The sequence below is a fragment of the Elephantulus edwardii genome, unplaced genomic scaffold (genome assembly GCF_000299155.1).
Source record: "Elephantulus edwardii isolate Elephantulus edwardi_28Jun2011 unplaced genomic scaffold, EleEdw1.0 scaffold00433, whole genome shotgun sequence".
Lineage (NCBI taxonomy): Eukaryota > Metazoa > Chordata > Mammalia > Macroscelidea > Macroscelididae > Elephantulus > Elephantulus edwardii.
The window spans coordinates 1,093,537-1,104,632 of NW_006400183.1; the positions used below are offsets into that span (position 1 = coordinate 1,093,537).

The following is an 11,096-nucleotide window of genomic DNA, read 5'->3' on the forward strand; positions in this document are numbered from 1 at the left end:
GGCGCAGGAGAGGAAGGCCCTCTATGAGGTGGATTGATTCAGTGACTGGGATAATTGGGATGGGAGTGTCGGAGACAGTGCGATTGGCACAGGACAGAGCTGAGTTTAGGGCTGTTGTACATAGGGTCGCTCTGAGTCGCAGGCGACTCGACGGCACATAACAACAACAACAACATAGAAGATTAAATCTGAGGAGTCATTTATCCCTAGAATAAAACTAGATTTTTTTTTCAAGGAGTAACTAATGAATTTGAGTATATATATATAAAATACAAAATGCAGGTTTAACTGATACTCAAGAAAAATAGAAGATGTTAAAAACAATGTATACAAACTTATAAAACAATGTAAGCAAACCAGTATGAAATAGGAGAGAGAACACTTTTTGGGGGGAAGGGGGCGCAGTAGCTGGTTGGAACCAGAATCTGATACAGGAAGCAAATGGGGCCCAAGGGAGTTAATTTCAAACAGCATTAAGTTAACTCAAGACAATGTCTTTTAAAACATTATTCCCTAGAATTAAATAATCTGTGGTACCTGAACTTTTAATTTAAATTGTAAGTTAAAAAGGTGAGGTTTCTGAGCACAGCTGGTTTCCTAGCTGAGAGTGTACAGAATCCACTAGAGTCAGGTACAGCATTTCCCCTATTTCATTGTCATTCAGGAGTGGTTGTTACAGGGGGTGATTTATATGGTTCTCACTGCCAAAAGAACAAACAGATATATCCTGGAGAAGGTGTAGTCAGAGTTTTTCTTAGAGGAAAAGATGATGAAGGATCATTCTCACCTACTTTGGGCATGTTGCTAAGAGATATTATTCATTGGAAAGCAACATTAGGCTTGGAAAGGTGAAGGTATGGTGAGGAAGATTCTCAACCAGATGGATTATTGACTAAGTGATTGCAGTAATGGCCTTAAGTGTGTCAAAGGTTGTGCAGATGGCATAGGCTAGGAAGAGGTTTAGATCTATTGTCCATAGATTCACTGAGTTGTACTCAATTCAACAGCACCTTATAACAATAATCAAAAGAACAAACACTTATGTCTTGAAGGTGCAGCCAGACATCTCCTTGGAGGCAAAGGTGATAGAGCTTCTCTCAAATTTTGAGCATGTTTCCAAGAAAGGCTGTTCTTTGGAGAGGGACATTATGTTTAGAACAGTAGAGGGTCAGCAAAAGAGAGAAAACCCCTCAACCAGATGCATTAACACAGTGACTGTAGTAATGGGATCAATTATGTCAGAGACTGTGAGAATGGCATAGGACAGGACGGGGTTCAGATCTGTTGTTCATAGAGCCCGAATGAGCCCTACTCCACTTGACAGCACCTAGCCACAACACTGTATTTACTTACCAACCTGTAGGAAATAATTCTGCCTGTATTTTACCAAGTCAAAAAGGTGACTAAACGTAGGTGAAATTGTGCACTACGGATTAGTAAATAAACATAATTAAACCAATGGGTACTTTGCTTGTTGCTTATTCTGTTCATGATAAACATCCTTTCTTCACTTTCTAAATGGTTTCAAACTGAGATAAAGTGGTGGTAGTCTCAAAATTCATTGCTATCAAGTAGGAATTGATTTACAGCTGACTCTCCAGCTGTCTGGCCTTGTAAATCTTCAGCAAGTTGCTCATTATAGCAGATTGCCTGTCACTTCTACTATGGAGCAGCTGGTGCATTTGGACCCGGTTTTTGGACTGGCAGGACATCAGTCAGCCTTCCGCAAATAAGTGGCTGGGGAGATTGTTGTTATGTGCTGTTGAGTTGCTTGAGACTCATAGTGACCCTATGTACACAGCCCTAAACTCTATTCTGTCCTGTGCCAATCACACTGTCTCTGACACTCCCATCCCAATTACCCCAGTCACTGAATCAATCCACCTCACAGACAGCCTTCCCCTCCTGTGCTGTCCCTCCACCCTCCCAAGCATGATGTCCTTCTCCAAGGACCGGTCTCTCCTTACAATATGTCCGAAGTATGTTAGACGGAGCCTCAGAATCCTTGCCTCCAAGGAGCCACCCAGTTTAACCCTTTCCAGGATGAATCTGTTTGTTTTCGTGGCAGTCCATGGTAGATTTCAATACTCTTCTCCAGCACCACAGCTCAAAGGCATTAATTCTTCTGTCCTCCTTGGTCATTGTCCGACTCTCTGATACATAACAAGTGATTGCAAAGATCATGGTCTGTATCAGATGCACCTTAGTCTCCAGAGAGACACCGTTGCTCTTCAGTACTTTGGAGAGGTCCCTAACAGCACACTTTCCCATGGCAATATGCCTTTTAATTTCCTGGCTACTGGTGCCAGAGTGTTGACTGTTTTCTATAAATGCTGGTCTGTCTGATACTTCTCTAAATCTGAACATTCAGATTAAGACAGACTAGGAAGAAGGACTGGCCATCCACTTCTGAAATAGCAGGCCTCTGAAAACCCTTTGTTCAACAGAACACATGTAAATAACAGAAAGGGCAACTGAGGTTGAGCTTTCAGGTATGGAAATATAAAGGTAGAAGACCAGTTGTAAGCAGACACTAGTGATTAGGACATGGAATGTGAGAACCATGAATGTAGGAAAATTAGATATTGTTAAGGAAGAAATGGAACGCATAAAACACTGGCGAGATGAGATGGACTAGCATGGGGCATTTTGAGTTGGATGATCATATGATATATTACTCTGGAGATGAAAAGGTGAGAAAAAATGGAGTTGCTTTCATAGTTAAAAAAAGTCATTGCTAGATCCATCTTGAAGTACAATTTTGTCAGTGACAGGATAATATCCATACACATACAAGGAAATTCAGTGAATACCACTATCATTCAGATATATGCACCAACCAGAGCCAAGGAAGAGGATATAGAAGATTTTTACCAACTTTTACAATCGGAGATCGCCCGAAAATGCAATCAAGATGCATTGATAATAATGGCGTATGGGAATGCAAAAGTTGGGAACAGAAAAGAAGATTTAGTAGTTGGAAAACATGGACTCGGTGACAGAAATGGAGTTGGACAGAGAATGAATCTTGTACAATTAATGACTTATTCATAGAAAATACATTTTTTAAGAGACATAAACGCAGGTTATATACATGGATTTCACCTGATGGTATGCATAGGAATCAGATCGATTACATCTGCACAAAGAACTGCTGGAGAAGCTCAGTATCAGCTGTGAAAACTAGGCCAGGAGCTGATTGTGGAACAGACCACCAACTATTTGTATGCAGGTTCAAGCTGAAGCTGAGGAAAAGTAAACCAAATCCACGGGAGCCAAAATATAACTTTGAGTCTATCCCACCTGAATTTCAGAACCATCTCAGGAACAGGTTTGAGGGTTTGAACACTCAAGGAACTGAAAAACAAATTCAAACCTCGAGTTGCAATTATCAAGGATGCTTTCAGCAGAATATTTAATGATCCGGGAAGTATTAAAAGAAGGTGGAAAGAATATACTGAGTCACTGTATCGAAAGGAATTGGCAGACACAGAAGAATTTCATGCAACAACATATGAGCAAGAGCCTATGGTGATGAAAGAAGTTCAGGCTGTTCAGGCAAAAAATAAGGCCCCAGGTATAGACGGTATATCAATTGAGATATTTCAGCTAACAGATGCTGCCCTGGAAGTGCTCACCAAGTTGTGCCAAGAAATCTGGAGAATAACCACGTGACCAAAACTGACTGGAAGAGATCTATTATTTGTTCCCATTCCAAAGAAGGGTGACCCAACAGAGAAGAAAAGGGGTAGAGAAAGAATGATTATTTTTATTAAAGTAAAGGTCTCCCACCTTGATGCTAAAATCAAACAGCAAAAATGGAAGTCAGCCTATTTTCAAGATTATATTACATTTTAAAACACACCAATTAAAGCGACATTGTGAGGATGATGCTTAGTATACGAAGCAGACGGATGAAGAGCTGAAAATAAGTTTGGTCCTCCTGAAAATGGACCATTCAATTCCAGCAGGGAGGTAGTCGACCTAAGAGCTAACTAGGAACACAAAACTGCTCTACTAGGTTTGAACAAAGAAGGGCCTACACTGATGGGCGGGAAGGCGCAAAGCACGGTAGGAAGAGCAGTTGGCCCCTGAATGACCAATCGCTAGCTAGCAGCAGTCCAATGGCAAACGCGGTTTTTTTGAGAGGAGTTTAAGCACCGCCCTTTGTGAGTTAAACTGTTACAGCTGGCCTGTGGAGGTCTTCAAACAGGTCCGATATACTACTATATAAACGGCTACGGCAGCGTCTCTGGACGCTGTCTACCTACAGATTGCAAGCATGTCTGGTCGTGGCAAAGGTGGGAAAGGTCTCGGAAAAGGGGGCGCCAAGCGCCACCGCAAAGTGCTACGGGATAACATCCAGGGCATCACCAAGCCCGCCATCCGCCGCCTGGCCAGGCGTGGCGGCGTCAAGCGCATCTCCGGTCTTATCTACGAGGAGACCCGCGGGGTGCTGAAGGTGTTCCTGGAGAACGTGATCCGGGACGCCGTCACCTACACCGAGCACGCCAAGCGCAAGACCGTCACCGCCATGGACGTGGTCTACGCGCTCAAGCGCCAGGGTCGCACTCTCTACGGCTTCGGCGGTTAAGCGGTTTTTCCCATGCTCCCGCGTCTTTCAAAACTACTTTCCAAAGGCCCTTCTAAGGGCCACCCACGAAATCTATGAAAGAGCTCTGCACTTCCAAACCTATCTTTCCTGGCAGAAGCTAGCTGTCCCAATGTGCGCTTACAGCGTGGCCATTTTAATCGGACGCCTTAATCGATGATTCTTTGTACCTTTTACTCTCCGCTACCTTAGTGACAATTGTCCATTTGAACGCAAAGAAAGGTTCCTAGAAAGGTGTGGTGGGCCATCTCCTGGTTTAGTGGTGGGAGGTCAGTTATGGATTGGTTACATCTCCATGGCAAGCAATATTGTCCAGTTAGCGCATTTACACAATGAACCCAGAGTTGTACACAGCACGGTTTAATAATGTCCGCTGAACGGTGGGCCATACTTAGCCACCCAACACTAAATGTTTCCATTTCCAGCAATTGTTAAGTCCTCCATTTGCAACTAAATATTCTCATTTTTTCCTTTTTTCAGTATTATGTATCTAGTCACCTTTCATCTAAAACAGAGAAACATTTAAAATAAAGGCTATGAACAAGCGTTACAAAGTGAAGCGAGGTTGGAGGAAAGTATGGATGCGTGAATGAAAATGAATTGCTTTGTAAACATACACTAAAATTGCAATTCATTTTTAAGAAATAAAATATTGAAAGGCATATCTAGATTATCTAGACGTACAAGGTTCTTTTGGAATTCTGATACATGGAAAAATCTAAAAAGCATTCTAAAAACATTTTCTTGCGCATTACCTAAATTGAAATGTGAGCGGGAAATTTTTTTATGCTAATTCGAGGATTAATTCAGAAGCCAATTCGGCCAGTAGGCTAGGGCGGAGCAGCTACAAAGTGTCCAATCAGAACCAGAGCGTTGCTATAAATATTGCGAGGACTAGGTCTTCACTTCTGCTTTTTTTGTTCCACTGCACTCATGGCTCGTACCAAGCAGACAGCCCGCAAGTCCACCGGCGGCAAGGCCCCGCGCAAGCAGTTGGCCACGAAGGCAGCCCGCAAGAGCGCGCCGGCCACCGGCGGCGTCAAGAAGCCCCACCGCTACCGGCCCGGCACCGTGGCGCTGCGCGAGATCCGGCGCTACCAGAAATCCACCGAGCTGCTGATCCGCAAGCTGCCCTTCCAGCGCCTGGTGCGCGAGATCGCCCAGGACTTCAAGACTGACCTGCGCTTCCAGAGCTCGGCTGTTATGGCGCTGCAGGAGGCGTGCGAAGCCTACCTGGTGGGGCTCTTTGAGGACACCAACCTGTGCGCCATCCACGCCAAGCGTGTCACTATTATGCCCAAAGACATCCAGCTCGCCCGCCGCATCCGTGGGGAGAGGGCGTAGAATGCCCTCCCCTCAGCCTCCCCCCCCCAAAAAAAAAGGCTCTTTTCAGAGCCCCTCAGTTTTCAATGAAAAGAGTTGGTGCTTTCAAAGGTTCACTTGGAATATCCCAGGTAAATTTCTCGCTGTAAATTCATGTTAATAGCATGAAACTGTAGGAAAGGTAAAGTTGCTATTTGCCAGATTAACACAACTGATCAAGACTTAAAATTTCATAAGTGGCATTCTAGTTATTAGGCTGGAGCTATCTTGAAAGTTGAAAATAGCGCTGAGGCAAATCAAATTTGTTATTTTCCTAGTTTTCCTTCAAACTTGTTTTCCCACACACACCCTCAACTTGAACACCTTCAAATTGTCAAGAATTGAGATTAAGGATACAAAGTAACCTCAGAAAAGGATACAACTGGTATCTAGATTTTTTTTTTCCCCTCCCAATTTTTAAGCCACAGGCTACATGATTTTCCCGATTTTAAAATTATAAAATTGCTCTGTTCTGCTCAAATAATTGTTTCTTGGTCTATATAGAGATTTCACATGAGCACAACTAAGTGTCCTAGAGTACATATTCAATATCCACAATATAATCCACGCTTTGCCCTTTGCATAGTTTTTTTAATCTCTGCTTTTAGCCATGATTCACCTGACATCAGTAATAACATCATTTGCCTATAAGCACATGTCTCACAATGCTGTGGTTGACCTTGTTCTGGCTGATGATACTGAGCATCTCAGATCATAGTTTCTTTACACACAATTTGATTACTGTCTCTGTGTTTTATGCAATAATATTCACGTGCATAGATGCTATTTGTGTTGTTGTTTTAAAAAGATTCCCAATCAATGAGCTGTTCAACAGACATCTCACCCGAATGAACTTGTAGCTGAGCCTCCAGGAGATTTTTGGAGACTCTGGTGCTGGAGAAGAGTATTGGACAAAGCATGGACTATCAAGAGACTGTCTTGGAGAGGGTGAAACCAGGGTGCTCCTTTGGAGGCAAGGATTTTGAAACTCCATCTCACGTATTTTGGGCATTTGGCCAGGAGGGACCAATTCCTAGAGTAGGACATCATGCTTGGATGGGTGGAGGAATAGCACAGGAAAGGAAGTCCTTGCATGAGATGAAGCAGAGTTGAGGGCTTTTGTACATAAGGTCACTGTGACACAAGTTTCACAGGAACAGGTTGCTTATCTTCTGTAGAGCTCCTAATATATTCAAACTGCCTTTGGGCTAGCAGCTTAAGTACCTACACACATCTCTGCCACAGAGCCCAGTGATCTTTCTATAGTATATGCATACACATATTTTCATATTTTCTTGATTACTTCAATATTTAAATCCTCATTCAACCTTCTCTATCAAACTAGTATTAAAACCTTTAGTTTACTCTTTTTTATGTTTTTTAAAATTTATTATTAATTACAGCAAAAATTTACAGAGACTTTGGATTTCCATTCATCCATTGCTGCACTTTTCTCCCCTCCCAACCCTCCCCCCTAGTACACTACCCTCTTGGAAAAGTAATTCTTTCATTGTTTTACAAACCCTCCCCCAGGTCCACTCTACCATGTAGCCTTCGCTCTAGACGTGTCATGACAAAAATACCTAATCACATATCTCTTTTAAACAGTTTTCTCCCTCGTCTGTTTCAATGCAATATACATTATTGAACCCATCTTTCTCAGTCTCTCCCCAACCCCAAGGTCAGCCCTCTTTTACAACAGTGGCACCATGCAGTATTTGTCCTTTTGTGACTGAGATACTTCACTCAGCATAATGTCCTCCAGAGTCACCCATTTTGAATAATATTGCATGAGTTCCTTGTTTTTCAATGCAGCATAGTATTCCATTGTGTGAATATACCACAGCTTTTCTATCCATTCATTTGTTGATGGGTAGTTTACTCTTTCAAATAAAGATAACAAAATTCTCCACTGCAGTGTTAATAGTCTCCACTCTCTTGGACGTTTTTCAGAAGTCTGAAACAGTAATCCCCAGTTCCTCTATTCCAAATCAACGCTTCTTGAAACAGCCTGCTGGGTATCTTTCTAAAATACTAATTTATCAGATCTCAAATGCTCATAAATTTGACACAGATGTCTTCTTTCTATTTCAGATCTTTTTCCATGACCATACAACTCTTTAACTATTAATGGGCATAAAGCAAAGTTGGGGCAGTTTAAGAATGCTGGAAATCCTGACTGGATCTATGAGTCTCTAAAAAGGTGTACTTAAATGCTGAGAGCTATCAGAAGTCTAATAAATAATTGTCAGTAGGTTTAAGGGATTTTTTCCCTAAGTGAGTTATCTGAAGTAAGCATTTTTTATGTGTCATTTTAATGCTTTGCCTATGAACCAAAGAGATAAAGCATAACATATTACATGTAAATTTGTATTATAATGTGGGCTTTGGAATCTCCTGCAAGTGGAAGAGTCACCTTGACAATTGAGTTTTTCCAAACTGCAAAATTCCTAATTTATAATGACATAAGCATGTGGAAACTCCAAGAAGGCAGAATCAGTTTTTAAATAGTGTCTGTGTAAGTTAACTAGGGACATAGGAGACCAGCTGCACTATGTCTGTGTTACTTCCCACACTTAGAAATAAATTTACTACCAACCCCCAGAAACTAAGTGTCTTTCCTCCGGTTCAGATCAAAAGCTGAGCCCCTGGACAAATCCTTTTAGAAATCTTTTGCTTGATACTTAGTAGAAATTTATTGCAACGTGCAACAAACTATCGCAATGTCCACAGCCGGGTGAATCCATTTGCAATGCTAAAGGCATTTTTACAGGATCTTTCCTCATTTGCACACGGTTTCAGGAAAAGACAAATAAGTCTGTGAACCTGGAAGCCCTTTACCTCTTTTGGCACGGTAAAACGTCAAATCCAGTTCTGTTGTTTTTCTTATTTAATGAACTTTAGGGAACCAACAAACACAATTTGAGAGTCTAAACCCGAGTGGCGCCTGCCCCAGGGCGGTGGATTAGACGCTCCACCAATCACAGGGCAGCTCCGGCTTATATAAGCCTCAGGCCTGGGCCAGAGTGCATTGCTAAACTTGCTCTCCTTGGATTTGAAACCTCTTGTACTCCCTTCCTATTACCATGTCGGAAACGGCTCCTGCTGAGACGGCTGCGCCGGTCCCTGTGGAAAAGTCTCCTGCCAAGAAGAAGACAGCCAAGAAGGCGGCTGGTGGCGCTGCGAAGCGCAAGGCTACCGGGCCTCCGGTCTCAGAGCTGATCACTAAGGCTGTTGCCGCTTCCAAAGAGCGCAATGGTCTGTCCCTGGCAGCACTTAAGAAAGCCCTGGCTGCCGGTGGCTATGATGTGGAGAAGAACAACAGCCGCATCAAACTGGGGCTGAAGAGCCTGGTGAACAAAGGTACCCTGGTTCAGACCAAGGGCACCGGCGCCTCTGGCTCCTTCAAGCTCAACAAGAAGGCTGCCTCCGGCGAGGCTAAATCCAAAGCCAAGAAGGCTGGAGCTACAAAGGCCAAGAAGCCCGCTGGGGCCACGCCTAAGAAGACCAAGAAGCCAGCAGGGACAAAGAAGGCGGTGAAGAAGACCCCGAAAAAGGCAAAGAAGCCTGCGGCGGCGGGTGTTAAAAAAGTGACCAAGAGCCCAAAGAAAGCTAAGGCGGCTGCCAAACCGAAAAAGGCTACCAAGGCTTCTAAGCCAAAAGCTGTGAAGCCGAAGGCTGCAAAGCCCAAAGCCTCCAAGCCTAAGGCAGCAAAGCCTAAAGCTGCAAAGGCTAAGAAGGCAGCTCCTAAAAAGAAGTAGGAAGCTGACCTTTTAACAAATAGACGACCCCAAAGGCTCTTTTCAGAGCCACCCAAATAGCCCTAGGAAAAAAGCTGTGCACTCTAACAGGCTGAGTATGTTACTAAATGTGAAAAGTAATTTCAGGAGCTGCTTCAGTGTACTTGACCCTCCCTCTACATTGTCCTCAAACTCCCATTAGAAGGAAAAACCTTAATTTTCCCAATTTCCTTCATCCCACATTCATTATCTCAACTTGTTTTCACTATTAAAAAAAAAAAATCCGCGCTGGCCGCTCATTGGTCAAAATTCAACTGATTTTTTTTCTCTCAAGGCTTACGGTGCCATCTACTGGACGTTTCTGCAAATTGCATCATGTACAAGAAACTTTGATCCAGCTCTTCAAAAGACAGAGTAGGTGGCTGCGAAAAGAGCCTTTGGTTTGGACAGAATTGAAGTTATTTTCCCTTGGCCTTGTGGTGGCGCTCGGTCTTCTTAGGCAGCAACAAGGTCTGGATGTTGGGCAGGACGTCGCCCTGCGCGATGGTGACGCGGCCCAGCAGCTTGTTGAGCTCCTCGTCGTTGCGGATGGCCAGCTGCAGATGGCGCGGGATGATGCGCGTCTTCTTGTTGTCGCGGGCCGCGTTGCCCGCCAGCTCCAGGATCTCGGCCGTCAGGTACTCCAGCACCGCCGCCAGGTAGACCGGAGCGCCGGCGCCCACCCGCTCGGCATAGTTGCCTTTGCGGAGCAGGCCGTGGACTCTGCCCACGGGGAATTGGAGACCGGCCCTAGAAGAGCGAGTCTTGGCCTTGGCGCGCGCCTTACCACCCTGCTTGCCACGACCAGACAGGATGTCTCAATAAAGACAGTAGACGCTAAAATTAAGAGCTCTTTCAGTGATAGAAAATGCAGAGCGCGAAAGTGAACCTATGCCATTGGCTAACTTTACTATTTTATTTTAACCAGTCAAAATTGTCGTTGGAAGGTGCGTTTATTTTGATTGGGCGCGGTTGATGTCTACGTAATCTAACACTTTCCACCAATGAGACACGACACGAACGCAGACTTTATTTGCATAAGAGCTGTGTATAAAAAAAGAGGTAGTTTAAGCCGCTTCTTCATTCTCCTTTGCTATCTTCCTTCTTCTTTTTCTTTTAACCATGCCTGAGCCAGCCAAGTCCGCACCTGCCCCGAAGAAGGGCTCCGAGAAGGCCGTGACCAAAGCGCAGAAGAAGGATGGCAAGAAGCGCAAGCGCAGCCGCAAGGAGAGCTACTCGGTGTACGTGTACAAGGTGCTGAAGCAGGTCCACCCCGACACCGGCATCTCCTCTAAGGCCATGGGCATCATGAACTCCTTCGTCAACGACATCTTCGAGCGCAT

The 11,096-nt window shown here is 44.1% G+C and overlaps 4 protein-coding genes across 4 annotated transcripts in view; 3 read left to right on the forward strand and 1 right to left on the reverse strand.

The window, feature by feature from the left end:
- The window catches only part of LOC102854283 (histone H3.1-like), a 20,710-nt gene extending 16,114 nt beyond the window's left edge, over positions 1-4,596 (forward strand). The window contains exon 3 of the mRNA XM_006902639.1: positions 4,274-4,596. Within this exon, the coding sequence (XP_006902701.1) occupies positions 4,274-4,594 (321 nt within the window). The 3' untranslated portion in view covers positions 4,595-4,596. The remainder of the gene's footprint in view (positions 1-4,273) is intronic.
- A 949-nt stretch (positions 4,597-5,545) lies between these two features.
- On the forward strand, positions 5,546-5,956 carry LOC102853877 (histone H3.1-like). The gene is made up of 2 exons (XM_006902638.1): positions 5,546-5,812; positions 5,864-5,956. Exons 1-2 carry the CDS (start codon positions 5,546-5,548, stop codon positions 5,954-5,956), a joined length of 360 nt encoding a protein of 119 aa, XP_006902700.1.
- Positions 5,957-9,060: 3,104 nt separating this feature from the next.
- On the forward strand, positions 9,061-9,735 carry LOC102853464 (histone H1.5-like). The gene has a single exon (XM_006902637.1). It carries the CDS (start codon positions 9,061-9,063, stop codon positions 9,733-9,735), a length of 675 nt encoding a protein of 224 aa, XP_006902699.1.
- Positions 9,736-10,172: 437 nt separating this feature from the next.
- Positions 10,173-10,837, reverse strand: LOC102864462 (histone H2A type 1-E-like). Its single transcript, XM_006902653.1, has 2 exons — positions 10,747-10,837; positions 10,173-10,570 (listed from the first exon to the last, which is right to left on the reverse strand). The coding sequence occupies exons 1-2, from the start codon at positions 10,835-10,837 to the stop codon at positions 10,173-10,175; spliced, it is 489 nt and encodes a 162-aa protein (XP_006902715.1).
- Between the last annotated feature and the right edge of the window lie 259 nt (positions 10,838-11,096).